The following is a 17937-nucleotide window of genomic DNA, read 5'->3' as shown; positions in this document are numbered from 1 at the left end:
AAATACTTTTGTTGACAGCTGGCTGTCAGGCTCTGTCTTAAATCCCATTTTCTGTTCATTTGAAAGGTGGCTTGAATGGAGGACACGTTTACCTGCATGGAACTGGGTTTTCCCCAGGAAAGACTTTGGTCACAGTCTGTGGCACCAGCTGTGAACTCCTGGGCAACATGACAATGACTGAGCTGAGCTGCCTTGCCCCACGCCTACAAGGTCAGTTAAAACTCAGAAACTGTGATTTTGTTAAAAATATCCCCTAAAATCATGACCCAAAATGAGCAGTCGTAGTGTATCTCATCCCAGGGGAACAAGGAGCAGCTCTGGAGAGAGGAGAGGAATTAACATAGCACCGACAAAGTTTAAGCTTGATGATCTTGGAGGTTTTTTCCAACCCTAATGATTCCATGAATCTATGACTTCTGTTTTTTGAGCTCAGTCTGAGGACAGATGGTGTCAGGGTGAGTTTTTGTATCAGTGGCCATGGGCGTTGGACACTTGCATGACATTGTTTCCTCACAGCTGTTATTCCTTGGGAAAGCTGCCCCATGTAAAACATGCATATGGACTGCAGGGTTGGGTACCCAAGCACCTCTTAGCCATCATGACCATCTTAATGAATTAAGCTCCCTCGAATATCTTTTCTTCTGAGGAAATGGTCTCAAGCTGCACCAGGGAAGTTTCAGTTTAGATATTAGAATTTTTTTTTTTTTTCGCATGAAGCTTTGGAAGACAATACTCAAGGAAGTGGTGGAGTTATCATTCCTGAAAGAGTTAAAAAAATGTGTGGATATGGCACTTGAGGACATGGTTTAGTGGTGAACATATTGTCAGTGAGATGATGGTTGAACATGATGATCTTTAAGGTCTTTTCCAACTTCAACAATTCTTTGATTCTGTGGCCACACGTATTTTGTGTTTTGGTTACATGGTGGGATGGCCTCAGTGGGGTGGAGGTGTGGAAGGAAAAGGTTCAACGACTGGAAGGATGAACAAATGACAGATCATGGCCAGTTCATACCTTTAGGAAGCTGGAGATGAGGATTTGACTTCCTTGAGAGGAGGATGTGATCATCCATCATGACCAGGGCTTCTTCCTTGACTGGACAGAGACATGATGATCTCTATGTCTCTCAAAGAGAGAAATAACCCTGCCTGAATTTTGGAGCTAACTCTTCAAAATGAGCACTTCCTGAGACAAGATGTGTTTCCTCCTTTTCCCACTGAAGGCTCAGAACTAGGCTTCTTAGATCTGCAAAAGGTAGAATTTAAGGCTTCTAAATCTCACCTCTGAGTCATGCACCATTCCCCAGATTCTAAACATGGAGTATTCACCTTGGTGCTTGACTCCTTGGTGGAGTCCCCATCCCTGGAGGTGTCCAAGGAATGACTGGATGTGGCACTCAGTGCTCTGATCTGGGTGACAAGACGAGGATCAGTCAAAGCTTGGACTCTACAGTCTTGAAGATCTTTTCCTACTTAAATGATGCTGTGATTCAGGGATTCCAACACTTGGAAGCTTGACATTTCAGCCCCTTCATAGCTCTGAAGTTGGAGAACATCTGGAGGTCTCCAGAAATATTTGCTGTTCCAAGGCTGTCCAGACATCCAGGATCCAGGTGACCAGAGATCCATGACCTCTTATTCTTTGTGGATGTGAAAGAAAGGTGGCAAGTTACAGTGTCTAGCAGGGTAAATTTACAGGGATTTTTTCAAAGATGTGTGAAATATCCATCCTCCAAAATAGAAATTGAATAAATTATTTGCCAAGAAATCACCCCAACATGAAATTTAACATTCTTTTGAGCAAGGGTTGGGACAAGAGGCATCCAGGTGCTCCCTTCAGCCTCACTTATTCCCAAATTCTAAACTTACTCCTGTCATGTTGAATGGTTCTTTTCAAAGAATCCCAGAAAGGTTTTGGTTGAAGGAACCTTAAAGGTCCTCTAGTTCCAACCCCAGTGCCATGAGGAATACTAAGAAAAATGGAAGGGAGAAAGAAAAAAGGCTTTAAACCCCAACCATAAGCATTCAAAAAGAGACACCAAGAGGGCATAAAGAGTTCAGTTTTCTTTGTTTTAAACAAGTCCCAGGCACAGTCCACAAAACTACTTGTTATTTTAAATAGAAAAAGACACGGTGCTGGAGTGCTGGGAAAAAAAAATAAAGCACAAAAGAGGACACCCTGGTTATTGCAGGGAGAATAGCATACTAAAATTTAATCACATTGATCCAGACCGTGTTCAGATCTCACTGAGTGGTTGGCAGAGGGAGCCTGGGGAAAACCTTACAGGCAGCACCACGATGCTTGTTCCTGTCACTAGATGTCAGCAAGTGAATGCCGATAGCTTGTTGTGTCTGGAGAGAAAATGCAAAGGAAGCGTTGCCTCACCCTCTCTCTCCTGCCCCGGGTTTTGCAGCCTTGCCAGTTTCACCAGTAGAGTTGCAAAATATTTGTTCATTAAATATTTACAAACATATCTATATCTATATCTATATCATCTATATCTATATCTATATCTATATCTATATCTATATCTATATCTATATCTCTTTTCTTTAAAAAGTAAAAATCCTTTTGGAGGCTGCTCAAATCTGTGTTTGTCAGGCTCTTTGTGCTCCCTGGGACAGTTGTGTTCAGCTTGTGCACACCTACATCTGGCATGGGTGAAACTGTATACAGAGCAAGATGCTTTCCAGATACTCTTCCACCTAATGCTTAATATTTAAGGACTTTTTATTGTAATATTTAAGGTTTTAACCCTGCCCCTCTCCACATTTAGGGTGGCTTAAGTTCACAAACTCCAGTCTCACCTCGTGGTTTACATTGTGCTGTTTGCCTGGGGAATTTTGCTGCTTGACACTGGCACATCAAGTGCTCAGACCTTTCTTGCACTGCCTCGTCCACATGGGAGAGCTGGCAAAGAGATGCCAGGGATTCAGGACTGTGAAGGAATGAGAAAAGGAGGTCTGGCGTCCCTGGGCCCTTCAGTGTTGTGTCCAAGTTGGATATTTGTCTGATCTTTCCCAGCTCCGCTCACTGGCTGATGTGAAGGGTTTAAGCTGCATTTCTTCTGTTACTGAGGGCTGTGAGGCAGAACCACCTCTTCTCTGGCACTGTGGGATGTCAGGTGGCAGTGGCTGCCCTGGGTCTCAGTGCTGGGTCATGTTGTGTCTGGCTTGTTTGAGATTAGAGATGTCCACACGGGAATCCTCAACTGGTCCGTGTAGCTCTCTCATGTGATGCAATCCATAGGGCACAGCTCTGCAGGTAGGAAATGTGACTTCTTTCCTTCTTTCCCTTTGAGCAGGAAGTTTTCTAAGGGATGAGGAATTGCCAGGCTCAGCAGGATCCATCCATAAGCCTTCCCCATGGGGATTTCCTTAGTAATGGGTGTTGAGCGGGGTGGCAGTGAGGTTTTGGTTTGATCACTGGCAAGAGCTGGGCATGTTACTGAGATATGCTCAACAAAGTGCACAAGGACTGGGAATGCAGGAGTAGGCTCTTTTATGAAAAACGTTGTCTTTTGCAAGATGCAGAAAAATCAATTCAGACCAGAGCTAAAATTTGATTTTCAGCCTTGAAGCTTAAAAAAAAAATTAAAAAAATTAAATAAAATTAGCAAAACCTCACTGCCTTCAAGGAAAAACAAAGCCAAAAGAAAAATGCCCAAGCCAACCCGTGAGTCTTTAAAGGTAAAGATATAACTGGCTTGATCATCGTGCCTGGAAGGGTTCGAAAGCCATGTAGATGTGGCACTTGGGGACATGATTTAGTGGTGGGTTTGGCAGTGCTGGGGGAATGGTTTGGCTCAATCTTAGAGAGCTTTTCCAACCAAAATTATTCTATGATCCTAAAAGCTCTCCCCTCTCTGGTTCTTGCTTTGTTGCTCATGCCACTGCATGAGTGAAAATGCAGTTGTAGATTCTGTTCAGCTCAGGTTAAATTTACAGAACACATGGTTAATGTTTGTGGGATGGAGTTGTACTCCTGTGAAAGATGAGAAAACTGGCAGGAAGCTTGAGACACATGAGAAAAGAACTGATTATTCCTCTAAGGTGATATTAGGGTAAATACCATATATAATTTTGCCAGTAAACCAGTCCCTGAGATTTTGTGTTTACATTAAGGTGAAGGTAAGGAGGACTCCTTTAAAAGGAGGTGAACTGATAAGAGGATGCATCAGGGTAAAAGCTTAGCCTGATTTTCCTGGTTGCATCAGCATGCTTGGAATAACAGGTCTGACTTTAGGGTTTTGATGGAACAGTTCTTGGGATCTTTGTTGGAGGATGCTGGACCTGCCATTAACCCGACTCCACTGGTAAAAGTGGATGTTTATTAAGGAGGATTTAGATTAGAGGCTAGAAATGGGACTGGTTTAAAAGGATGAGATATGTAGTTCCATGGAGCTCTTTGAATGGGGTAAGAGGAGAGAGGAATGAGTTTTGGTTCTAACAAGGAGATGCACTGAGCCAGGACAATGGGGACAAGAGACAGAGAAATTTGGGGATTTGTACAAGCAGATGCAGAAGATATGGAGAGGGTCTATTGTGGTGTTGTGGCAACTGGGACGTCAGTAGAAGCCAAGGCCTCTGATGTTCGCTGTGGAGACCAAACCAAAGGATCCAAATTGTCCCATCTACCCTTCAAATCCAGAAATGAAGTTAAGAGGGGGAAAGAAAGCATATTAATTACATGGCAGGAATGTCCTGACAGTGAGATCTTCCAGGCAGTGGAATAGATGCTTGAAAGCCACCTCTTGGGACTATCTGAAACCTGTCTGTGTGAAATGAATGTCTCACAGGGGGAATTTCTTCACAGGCTCGATAGTTTGACTCGATGACCTTAACAGGTCTCTTTCTGCTCTCCCTTTTATTAACCTATTTTTTCAAATTCTTTGTTTTCCTTGCTAAGCATATGTTGCTGCTCCACAGTCCATTTTGTGAGGGGTGGATAACCAGGGATGTGAGTTTTGGCACTGGGACTCCTTGGGCAGTTCTTCAATCAATCCTCAGCTGCCCTTGGAGCATCCTGTAAGTTTGAGCCTCATCACATGTCCAGCAGTTGTTATTAAACAGTGACCCAGAACAAAGCCCTTGTGCTGAGCATCCCGGGGTCCTGGATTAATCCAGAGTATCCCTCAAAGCCAGGGCTGGGGGTAGTCAGTCCCTAAGCCATTACCACCACACAGAGATTTGGCTGCCGTAGTGTCTGATCTCAAAAGAGAAGCAGTAACGAGCTCAGTGCATTCATCCCAGCCATGGGAATGCAGGTTTGATCTTTATAGGGAGTATAAAGCCTAAAGCAGCCTCATCCTGGGGTTTGAACACTAACCAATTAAGTAGGAAGAGGAAATGTGTCCCAGAACTGGCAGAATATCCTTTTAGGATGTGCCAAAAGTGTGTTGAAATCTTGAGTTGATATTTTTTGCCTCACTTGTGGTAGGAGACAATGGCATCAACAGTACCAAGGGCTATTTGTGTTTCATGGTCGGCGGAACAGGAAGGGAAAGGCCAAGACTTCCTCCTAAATGAATAAATATATTAAAACCTCTGGGAGGAGGGAAATAGGAGGACCTTGGAGAGCCCCAAGGAAGGAATGGGAAAAGAACATCACCTCTAAAAGAGATTTCTCCATCCGATGGACAGGAGATGTGGGGTGTGGAGGTGAGATTTTTCCCTCCTTCCACCTGAGAGAGAGAGAAAGTAATTTTAAGTTTGATTTTGGGGTGTACAGATTAAGTAGGGTTTTCTTGGATTTTGCTTCCTCTGATCTCTTTTCAATCCTTTGTAGTTGTATTCTAAAACTTAGGTTTTATAAATTAATACCTTTGTTTGCCTGGTTTCAGTTAAAAATTACTTCAATTGTTGGTAGGATATAAGGCATCCTGTTCCTACAGACATGATAACTTTGGGATGAGGGCACTGGAGTACAGCACAGAAATGCCCAGTTTCCACATTTTGGGGTTGTTTAAAAAGTGTCAGGCTGTTCTTGTGCTGAGCTCTCAGGGCTGTGTGGGAAACACCTTCTGGTGACCTACATGAGCCAGGCAAGTTCTCTGACAGCAGCAAAATCTCGAGGAGAACAGTCCTGACATTCTGTGAGTAATTTCCAACACTGATTCCAAAATAGAATTCAAGTGGTTTTACACAGGAAAACTGCCATGTTCTATTCAAGACCACAAAAGAAAACCAAAGCTCTCCTGTAATGAATTGCTTCTACCGCAGGTTGTTGCAAATGCAAGATCCTTGCAGCATTTAGTCCTCTTGGATGCTCTTTATTTGTCAAAAAACAGATATTTAGTGCTGGTTAAGATGCCCTTGGAACGTCAGGAAAGACATAAGATTTTGTTGTAGTCATAGAATACCTAAAGTATCTCTAGACAAAATTTTTGGACAATAAAAGCAAAATCTATCGTTCTTTTAGGCTTCTCTGCCTATTACTTGTCTTAGATGTAGGTCTTCAAGGCAGGGATTGTGTTTGGCTCTCTTTGGATGCCAAGCAAGAAAATTGCCCCTGGATTTTGGGAAGGAAAGGGATTAAGCATATTGCAAAGTTTGTGAGCATGTTAGTAACTTTATTTTCTCATTCTAAATCCAGAGAAGAAAAATAGAGAAGAATTGTAAACTCTCTCTCTAAAGCTCAGAGCAGATGAACTGACAGGTTTTAATATTTCAAAAAAAACCTGAAACATTAAAGAATTATAAACTCTTCAGAAACACCCCATCTGAAATAATAAGTTTTTGCAAAATGTGCTAAATATTTTAATATAGGAAATATAAACTTTCATATTTTTACAATTTCAACCCCCATTTTTTAGGATTTCTTAGGACACAAGACATTCATTGAAAATGACACTTCCCCAGCAAATAAAGTACCTTTTGAACAAATTAGAACTTACAGAAGCAAATAAGAAAAAGCCCTTTCTTGATAAATTCTTATTGATTGGATTTCTGATGCTTAAGGAATACTCTTGGATGCTACAGTGCAGTCTGTTATACTGTCCACAGACCTTTTCAGGAGTTCATTACAACTATTTGGTTAGTTCAGGATTGATGAATATTCTCAAAAAGTCAGGGCTTTGAGAGAAACAGATTTAATGTGTGTCATGGTTTAATGCTTAAAGGTCTCCTTTCTAAAACTGTTAAACCCAAATATTTCAACTGAATCTGAACTTCAGTGACAGTTCATAATACTTTTTTTAGCAGTTTTTTGGCTGGAATTTAGAAAAAAAAATCTAATTTCTGCTCACAGAATCACACTGAATCACTCAGGTTGGGAAAAACCCTCCAAGATCATCAAGTCCAACCTGTGACTGATCTGCACCTTGTCACCCAGCCCAGAGCAGTGAGTGCCATGTCCAGGCCTTCCCTGAACACCTCCAGGGCTGGTGACTCCACCACCTCCCAGGGTATTGCATTCCAGTTCAATTCCTGTGCTGAATAACCCTTTCCATGAAAAAAAAAATCTTCCAGATGTTTACACCACTTGTTCTTCAAATAAACCTCAAAACAGCTGATGCCATTACAATTTTTACCTCATCCATGGAGGCAAACTTGGACCATGTCTCAAGTCATACTCAGCTATAATACAAGGTGGGAGAGCCCAGCTCCCACCAGTTCCCCAGGGGTCCTCCAAGCGATGCCAGAGTTTCCTCAGAAACTATTTCTGGATTTCAAACTTATGATATATGTTAAGTTGTCACATCTCCTCGGTAAAAGTTTTGTGCCATATTCTTGAACTATAAACCATGTTCTGTCTCTCTCGTGCATTCATTTGATCCCTTATGTCATCCACTTCTGGACAGAGCAGTTTGATCCCAAAGACCATCCTGATGATCAGGGCACAAAGGAGGTTGCATTTTGCTCACACAAAGCAAATGGGGCTGAGGGAGCTGCATGGAGACCTAATTATCCTCAAAAAGTATGCACCTAAAGGGACGCTGGGTGCACATCAGGACCCAAAGGATCATGGAATGGTTTGGGTTGGAAAGGACCTTAAAGTTCATTTAGTTCCACGGGCAGGGACACCTCCCGCAATGACACCTCTCAGTAGTTAAAATATGTTCAATGTCAGTGGTATTTAGGCTGCTCTGGGTTATTATTTTTTTTTTCCCCCTCTCCTGTCTTGCAGCCTCTTTGGCCGCTCTCTGTGGTCTGACACATTCTTCTGCCAGCTGCCAAGAGGACAGAGCCACCTTCATTGAGTGTGACATCCAAGTCACAGTGGGCACCTCCCAGCAGAGAGGATCAGTGTCCTACCTCTACGTCTGTGGGGACACCCCACCCCAGGGGCACTTTGCTGGACTCTTTGCCAGGTTGGTGCCATGTGTCTCCACCAGCCCAGTGGGTCCATCCACAAATAACATCCCTCCCATGGTTTTCCACCTTTTGCAGAGTTATTCCAAAGGATGGACTGAAGGAACCAATCCTTGATTCTCACATCGATGCCAATGGAGCAGTTGAGGCTTGAGACCACTAGAGAGCTCCGCTGGGTTGTGGAATTCGTTCCCTGTGCCTATCAAAGCATCTCCAGTCCCCCCTCCTTCCCTCCTGCCTTTTTAAAGTGCTTGAGAGACATCAAAAAACCCATCTCGTAAACAGCCTGCTTTGTTCATTCTTAGATTTTAATATTTATCTTCTGATCCAAAGCAACATCTGGTGGATGCCAATGGGAAAAAAGATTAGGCATTATGAAAAGCAGAAGTCCTCTTTTTTCTGTTTTTTTTTTTTTTTTTTTTTCTTTCTTTTTTCCCCCCTCTGCCTTTCTCTAAGCATCTTTCATGAGTAAAAAGTCACAAAGTAAATTCAGCAGGGTGTACAAGGGTGCTTATGCTTTACAAATCCAAGGCCGAGCTGTCCAAGACTATAACTTGGAACTGTTGTCTTTGATGGAGCAGTGAGGATTTATTCCTGCAGACCATTTGCTTCTAGGAATGAGTCTGAATTAAGGGATAAACAGGTGGATGATTGAAGGATTTGGTTTGGAAGGGGCTTCAAAGGTTATCTTGTTCCAATCGCATGGGCAGGGACACCTTCCATTATCCCAGGTTGCTCCAAGCCTCATCCAGCCTGGCCTTGGAGACTTCCAGGGATCCAAGGGCAGCCACAGCTTCTCTGGGCACCCTGTGCCAGGGCCTCCCCACCCTCACCAGGAACAATTTCTACCTAATCTCTAATCTAAATCTCCCCTCCTTCAATTTGGAGCCACTTCCCCTTGTCCTATCACTCCATGCCCTTGTGAAAAGTTCCTCTCCAGGCTTCTTGTAACTCCCCTTTAGATACTGGAACAAGCTGAACAAAACTTTCCAGAAGTTATTTAGTAAAAAAAAGAATTAGAATACCATTGCAATGCATTGCCCATGATCTGCTGTAGGTGGTGAGCCCACTTCTGACTGCTGCATCTTGCCACAGTCCAGGTGTTTCAGTGGAGTTGCAGAGATTTGATCCCCATCCTAACCTGATCCTTACATCCATACTTGATGTTGGTTCACCAGAGGGAGCTCTGGATACCCTGAATTGTGGGGGAAAAAAAAAAACCCAACTGGCATTTACAGTACAAAGACAGCAAGACACTAATTGAACAATTTTTTAAACTTGTTTAAAATATGAAAAATAGAAGTTTCCAACTAAAATTGGTTTTAAAAAAAGTTTACACAGTTGTGACACCTCTCTGTGGATCTGTCACTTCTTCCTCACCAGTTTTTTAATTTGATCTAGATTTCATCAGCCCTGGACATTTAAAGAAAATTCTTCCCAGTTTTGAGAAAATCAGTGTTAGGCAGAAAGAAACTGTTTTCCTGCTGAAGAGACAAAGGGCAAAATTCTGCCCTGATCTGTACAACTGGCCGAGTGTCCAAAGCCACATTGTGCAATGGTAATGTCCTGTAACATCCCAGGAGATGGGGAGGAGAGATCTTTTGGAGAAGACAAATATAAGGACACTTAGTAGGGGGAAAAAAGAGTAAAATTAAACTAATTTAATCAGCTCTACTGCTCCCAGAATGACTTGTTTCAAATCAGAAAACTCCAGGAGCCTTGCCTTGTCTGGTGGAACTTTGCTTTGCTTTTCCTCACTTCAGTGTAACCCCAGTCCAGAGAACCAACAAACTTGAGAGGGACAGGACAATTCCATACGTGATTTTTTCCTACTGCTTTTTCCCTGAGTATCAAAACTGTGCTCAGCTCTTCATTGATAAAAAAGCATATTCAATGAAATAATTAATAATAATAATAATAATAATAATAATAATAATAATAATAATAATAATAATAATAATAATAATTATTATTATTATTATTACATTTTCTCTTGCTCCTTTTCTTGGTTTGGGCTGCCACTGTGGAGAAAGCCACAAAGTCCTTTTGCTGGCTGTTTTCTTATTGTTTTCACTGTGGTTTTTAGTCCAGTTTAACTGTGAATGCCCCAAAGACAGGGTTTATTATTCCTCCTGGGAATCTTATCAGGGAGAGATTTCTGAATCAAATCAATCAACTTTTTTTTTACTTACTGTTTTTCCATTTTTCCAACTTCTTCAACGTCTTTCTTGTTGTTTTAACTTTTCACCCTATTGTGCTCATGCTTATCTTTTGGTTGAAAATTAAAACTTGGGCTGATATTTTTTTTCTAGTGAGTTTATTTCTAGATTAAAGAGAAGTTTATTTCTTGCTAAAGGGAAGTAGGGGCAAAGATTGTTTGTTTTCAAAATAGTTTCCTGATTTGAGAAATCTGAGAAGAAATAGAAGGAAAAAATTGAGAATTTTGAATCATAAAAATTAACTTATTTTAGAACTTCTGAGAACTTTTTTCCACATTTCAGTTTAGAAAAAGATTTAATTTTAAAGTATTAATGGAATTTGCAGGAAAGTCTTTAAAAATGTAAATGTTTCCACCAGAAAAGAACTATTCTGAGGATTCATGAAACAATACATATTGATTGCTTTAATTAATAATAGTAAATAATAATAATAATAATAACAAAAACAACAAACCCAATAATAATAGTAATAGTAGTAATAATAATGAATTTTAGTTCTGTGTAAATGTTCAAGAGTTAAGACATTTGTCCCAGGATGGGGACAAAACTACTGAAGTAATTCCTGATTTAAGTGTACATTGAATCTTTCCTGTTTTTCTTACTAATTTTATAAAATGACAGAATAGTTTGGGTTTGAAAGGACCTTAAATCTCATCTCATTCCACCCCCTGCCACAGCCAGGGGCACCTTCCACTATCCCAGGCTGCTCCAAGTCCCATCCAACCTGGCCTTAGACACTTCCAGGGATGAGGCAGCCACCTGGACAATGTTTTTCAATGGTTTAAATAAATATTTTCTTTATGTAGTCTGTACCACAGTCCATCCTTTATCACCTCATAATGGGAAAAGCATATTCCTTAAAAGAATTGTAAGTTTTGCCATTAACAGCACCCATATCCAGGTAGATTCCTGAATTCCATTTAATAATTCACTCCTTTTCTTGCATCTCCTTTAAACATTGCAATTTGTTAACAGTGCTTCAGAACGTGCTTACATGAGGACAGAAAGGAACTGGCTCCTCTTACAAGCAAAGCTTATTTACTTTTTGCAAAAAAACCCTGTGAAAACCACTCAAAGGTCCTTGTATTGACTTGAATGTTCGGGAAATTGTGTCCATGTCCTGCATCCAGCTGACCACTACACCCTTCTACCTTTAAAACTGATGGTTATTTAAAAGAGGCAGTATTTTTCTTGGAGCTTTAAAAAGTACTCTGCAGTCTTGAGAGATAGCCCAGTCCACTGAATTGTTGTAGGACAAGATTAATTCTCAAAGTGTAGCTATCAAAAGCAAGGACAGTTCCTAAAGGCTGGCTTTTGATTATTGATACAGCAGAGGGAAAAGTTCATTTAAATACAAAAATAATAATAAAAAAATTGCTGTTAAAAGGGTTCAGCAACTTGCAAAAGTGCACTTGTGGGGGTTTTTTTGTTGTTATTTTTTGTTTGTTTGCTTATTTTTGGGGGGGTGGTTTTGAGTATTTTTGTGATTTCTAATGTGACTGATTCCCTTACCACCTTAACTCTGAAAAAGGACAACAAAACAAACAGCCCCTAAATGCAGATCAGAGCAGGGCTTTGTTTGCAGCATCCGACAGGGAACTTTTAAATCTTCATCAAACCACTCTGATCATCACCCTCCCAACAAAGCTCTGAGTCCTGGCTTTCCAATAGGGTCAGTCTTGGGAGCGCTTTGGGCAAGGGAGATGCTTCACCCTCTCTACTCCACTCTCATGAGACCCCACCTGGAACAGTGCCCAGCTTTGGGGTCCCCAGCACAGGAAGGACATGGAGATGTTGGAGAGAGTCCGGGGGAGGCACCAGGATGATCAGAGGAATAGAGCAGCTCTGCTTTGAGGAAAGGCTGAGAAAATTTGGATTGTTCAGTCTGGAGAAGAGGAAGCTGCAGGCAGAACTTAAAACACCTTTCAATGCCCAAAGGGACTCCATGAGATTCGGAGAGGGACTTTGGACAAGGGCCTGGAGTGACAGGGGAATGGCTTCAAACTGACAGAAAGTAGATTTTTGTGAGTTATTTGGAAGGAATTCTTCCCTGTGAGGGTGAGGAGGCCCTGGCAGTAGGCCCAGAGAAGCTGTGGCTGCCCCTGGATCCCTGGAAATGTCCAAGGCCACGTTGGATGGAACTTGGAGCAACCTGGGATAGTGGAAAGTGTCTCTGCCCGTGGCATGGGGTGGGACTGGATGAGCTTTAAGGTCCTTCCAGTCCAAACCATTCTGGGATTCTAATCCCAGAGACACTTTACCAAAATGCTGTTATATGGGATTTTCAGGAACATGAAGGCCACTTAAAATCCCGATCCTGCCTATCTGACCCTCTGTTTTGTTGAGTAAATCATGCTGGGACCTCTGTCCTTTCTTAGCTATTCAGAATAGCTGTGTGGTTTCTGGGCTGTGCTGGTGTTGCTGTAACTCCTCTCATTTCTCCTCACCTGCCTACAACTTTCCAGTGTGAATCTGATGGTGGGGTGGAGAGGAGAGGAAGAAGTAGAAATGGCCAAGAGTCACAGAATCAATTAGGTTGGAAAAGACCTCTGGGATCATCAAGTCCAACCAGTAACCCTGCTCCACAATTTGCTCACCACTAAACCATATGTTGTATCCTATACCTCCCTACAATGAAACACCACCAAAATCAGCAACTGTCAGCAGCAAAACCAAGGGAAAAAATGCTTTTCTCCCACCACGTTTTCTATTACTTCTTCCCCCTATGCAAGGGGAGGCTTTAGAGCAAATGTCTGCTGGTGTAACTGGCACATATATCGAATCTGCTTAGTCTGGGCTGTTAAGTAAGTTTAATTAATTTACTAAGTTAATGTTCCAATGTTAGCAACAAAGCATCATTGCGATCAGCTGGGTAGCAGGAATTGGAACCCCTAAATGAGCTCATTTTTTCACAGTTGGAATTAGGGACCAGTTAGCCAGTTGTGTGGTTTTTCCAATTTCTCCCCTTGCCCTAGGGAAGTTGCAAGTTATTCATTCCCCATTGCTAAGTGTGAGTAAGATGGGGAGGGGGCAGACACAAACAAACCCTACTCCTTGTAGGAGTCCATCTTTGCTCCCAACACTGCTGATTCCTTCCCTGTTGTCTGCACTTATCTGCCTGCCTTGGTCCTAGAATGGCATTCATTCCTGTCTGTGATGGTTTGGGGAAGGAGAAAAGCATCACTGAGAGATATTTACTGCATGTATTTTTATCCTGAGTGTGTGCAGATAAAGGGGGGAAAAACAAATAAACAATAAAAGAATGGAAACAAAATTACCGAAATTTGCAAAGTTTGACAAATGGTGGCCAGGAGTTGCCACAAGCTAATGGCTTGCAATGATTAATAAGAGTAAAAATAATTGCATTTCATTAAGATTGATGACACCCCATTTAACCTCCCTTCTCGTTTCAGCCCTAAAGTGGAAAGAGATGAAGTTCTCATCTATAATAGCTCCTGTAACATTACCATGGAAACTGAGGCAGAGATGGAGTGTGAGGGAGCTAATCAGCCAATTACTGCCAAGATTACTGAGATATGGAAAAACTGGGGCCAGAACACTCAGGTATAATCAAATCTTTTTTACAGACTGATTCAAACAGCTTAAAATTAAATTTGTAATATTGTGTACATTTAAAGGGGGGCAAGAAAAAAAAACAATTTAGGCTGAGCAGCAGCAATATATAATATTAAATGCTTTCCAACTTTGAATAGCAGCTCTAATGCAGCACAGCTGAATTAATGGTTAACTATGGCTAATCATGTATTTTATGAGACATAAATGAGTTTTACCTTATTTTCTGAGCAATGTATATATTTGTTAACACTCTCTCCCTTTTTTTTTAATACAAATTTAATTCTGTTCTAAAAATGTTATTTTCTGTTGAGTAGAAATCTTAGCCATGAGGTACAGTTTCAGCTCTCTGGCAGACTAAGCATTCAGTGCAGCCCTGGTTATATTTGATTTTTGCTGCTTTTTAGTAGCTGAAGCATAATGGGACAGTCTTCCCAGGGTTGTCTGGGGGTATAGCAAGAAAAGAAGACATACACCAAGAGTTCATGACAAAAAAGCTATCATTCTCAACCAGCATAAATTTTAAGACTTGATACATAAAAATGTCATTGCTAACCTGAAATATCCTGCTAGAGTCCCCACAGTTTTGCAGAGGGGATGTTCAGCCACCTGTAAGAAGAAATTAAGAGGGTTTGGATATTTGTTGAACACCAATTATCCCATTTTCACTATCCTTTCCTAAAGGACCAGCTCCTGAAATATGCTGGAGACCACCTGAATACAGGGATGTGTAAATGGGGATAGTTATTAAGATAAAAACCAAATGTTATTTTTAATCTATTAAATAAAATTTTCACACAATCTTTTAGCATAGTTTAGAAAAATGAAGTTCACTTGCTGAGCATCAATGTTAAAGCTACCACACTATTTTTTAACTCTGTCTACAAAGAGGTTTCCTGTGTTTAAGGACTTTAAATTTACTTTGCCACCCCAAAAGTAGCTGCAGTGTCCTGGTAGAGTAATTTTGGTGCATTTCTAGCGCTGAATTCTATATTTAGTTTTATATACCGGATCTATTCTATATTAAAGAGTCTCTGAATACTTGCAAATCTACATTACGTGAATATTACTGTTATGGTCGAGTATCCTTAATTACAATTCCTTGCTTCTTTTAAGCCTGTCCTTGGTCTGTGAGGGAATGTCAGATGCAGAATGTTACCTGTTAAGGTTCATTTGCTCATCAGCCTTGTTAGTCATGGTACCTAAAACATGCCCAGCTAAGGAGAAAAACAACCCTCCAAACTTGCTGGTTGGTGACTGCAGGTGTGAGGTGCCCAGGCAAGAATGAGATCAAATGGTAACTCCTCCTTACATTCCTGTTTTACTTCCCAGATGGGATAAGGGCATCTCTGGAGCCCCAGAGCCTGGGTTGCAGCTTGGACAGATATTCCCTGCTGCTGTCTGTGATCTGGCCAGCTCAGCTGTGTCACAGCTCCTGCAGCCCCAGTGATGGCAGGGTGACAGGCTGTCTTTCGACTCAGGTGAGAGAAAGAAGAGGAAGAAGGTGTGAGGTTTGTCCCTGCTGTGGTTTTTCCGCTCAGAGTACGGAAAACCAAGGAAGTCCTAAGTGTCCTGAATGAACAAATTCACTGCTCTGGCAGGATGAAAACAGCAGCACTTTAGATCTGGGATTTGCTGCTGCTTAATGAACCCAGTGGGCATTCGGAATCATTTTATCCCTCTTCCCAAAACTGGCTTGGGTGAGCAGAGGTGGATGGGTGGGGAGTTCAGATAAATGGCTTCAATTTTGGTCCCTTCCTGGCTGACAGCATCCCGTTAAGATTTACGACCTGGTGCAGCGCATGCATGCTTCACTGTGGAGGTTTAAATCATGTCATGTGAACTGGCCTTACCTTTCCAGTGGAAAAAATGGTCCCCAGGTTCAGCACTAAGCAGTGAAATGCATTAATAGCACCACGTGCCTTAGGATAATGGTGCTATTAGCAGGCAGCACAACTCTGTGTACTAGTAATGGGACTGCATCTCTTTATAATAACATCTGGCACTTCTCTTGCATGCCCATGCAAGGATCTCAAAGCACTCCATAAAAAAAAAAAGGGGCATGATCCTGTTCTCAGCGCAGCTGCACTGCTCAATGGTTTGTTTTCTACTTCCTCTGCTGCCAGCTGAAGGATGCCCAGCCAGGCCAAGGACTCAGCCCAGCTGAGTGCTGTGGGAGGGTTGGCTCAGAGGTGATTTGGTGATTATGGTGGAGCAAGATTAGCCTCAGGATGGCACTGGAAGTGAAAATGTAGAAAGGTTGACAGAGGCTTGTGGCATGGAATGGATGGGCATTGGCAAGAAGAGATGACAGCCTTGGTTGATAGCAGAAAACATAAATAAATAAAATGTAAAGTGTTGGTACTGGGAACTTGAGCCTGAGAGGTACAAATGGTGACATCACTAAACCTGACAGAGTTCAAGCAGCATTTGGACAACACTCTTAGGCACAGATTGGGGTTCTAAGGGTTGTTCTTTGCAGAGCCAGGGGTTTGCCTCGATGATCCTTGTGGGTTTCTTGCAACTTAGGATATTCTATGATAAGCCCATTATTCGATGACACAGTTTTTAGGATATTTTTTCATCAGTTGCATTGTTTAAACAGCTGCATTTTCTGGTAGATGCTGCAAAATCCCTCACTCAATTTTTCAAATCTGGTCTCCCAGCTGTTGCTTGCATGAATCATAGAATCCTTACAGTTGAAAAAGATCTTCAGAAACACCAGGTCCATGGTTACAGTGTGAGCTGGGCTGAGATCTGAATCTAGAGGACTCCCAGAATTTCATGGAGTTCCAAGGTGCTACCTGGAGATCTGTGATTTTCATGGCAGACTTCATGAAATTTCAGTTCAACTTGGATTTTTCCTGGGGTCTGGTCTGTGTCCCACCCCCACATCTCCCCCAGAGAATAATTTTTTATCATTTTCTTTAGAAACTGATTTAAGCTCTTGCCTCATTTGGTGTTTGAAGTATTTTGCCCTGTATGACTTGATTGGGTCACAAGAAGTAAGCAGCAGGCCTCTGCCCCACTGTTGCATTCAGCATCATTAGTGTTTGTAACTTGCTCTGTTATTATCTAAGAAGAGTTGCACAATTATTTTTATTTCAGTATATAATGCAATTTAGCCTACTGAAAAGAGAAGGAGGGGAAAAAAAACCCACCCAGCACTGATTGTATATCCCACAGGACTTAATTAGTTCACAGCTTCAAGAATGCGCTGGATAATGGGAAGACATGAATTAAATAATAAAAGGGAAAAGAGAAGTTCTAATGCTCACTCAGTACCTGTCCACTTCCACCTTGGCTGCATAATGAGACGTCAGCTTCTGGTGACACTTGATGAGATGTGCAAAACACCCCGAAAACACAAGGAGAGGATGCTCATGGGAGGGTTTGACCAGGCTGGGATGGCTCTGAACCCTTTATGCTTAGTGAGCCTTCCCATTGTTATTCCGGATCGCTGGACCAGACCTAATCATCATGCAAACATGCTGCTGGAGCTGTGCTTCCCTGCTCCCCCTCCTCTGCTGGCCCACGTGGATGATGGAATATTTGGCAGAGGGCCCATGCCGTGTATTGAGTCAGCCGTAGGGAAGCTGAACTGGTATCCCAGTGAATTCCCTGCAACCTGACCCTCAAGGGGTCCCTGTTGAGGGAGAGAAGGTTAATAAAAAATAACTTGCCAGATAAAAATGCCACCCTGGACTGTGGCTTTGCCTGGGTGTGCTGCCCTGCCTTGAGTTTGTTTTTAACAGGGCTTTAAGGGAAGGTCTTGAGATTTAGGGGGTGGCTTCGAGTATTGAGGGATCTGTGAATTCTTAGCTTGGTGACT

The 17937-nt window shown here is 42.0% G+C and overlaps 1 protein-coding gene across 1 annotated transcript in view; it reads left to right on the top strand.

The window, feature by feature from the left end:
* The window catches only part of PKHD1 (PKHD1 ciliary IPT domain containing fibrocystin/polyductin), a 237385-nt gene that overhangs the window by 42034 nt on the left and 177414 nt on the right, over positions 1–17937 (top strand). Inside the window, exons 33-35 of the mRNA XM_066180094.1 lie at positions 67–210; positions 8129–8312; positions 13946–14096. Of these exons, the coding sequence (XP_066036191.1) occupies positions 67–210; positions 8129–8312; positions 13946–14096 (479 nt within the window). The remainder of the gene's footprint in view (positions 1–66; positions 211–8128; positions 8313–13945; positions 14097–17937) is intronic.

This window comes from Chamaea fasciata, unplaced genomic scaffold (assembly GCF_029207755.1).
Source record: "Chamaea fasciata isolate MVZ Bird 193981 ecotype frontalis unplaced genomic scaffold, bChaFas1.0.hap1 SCAF_3, whole genome shotgun sequence".
NCBI lineage: Eukaryota > Metazoa > Chordata > Aves > Passeriformes > Sylviidae > Chamaea > Chamaea fasciata.
This window is presented reverse-complemented; position numbering and strand designations above follow the sequence as displayed.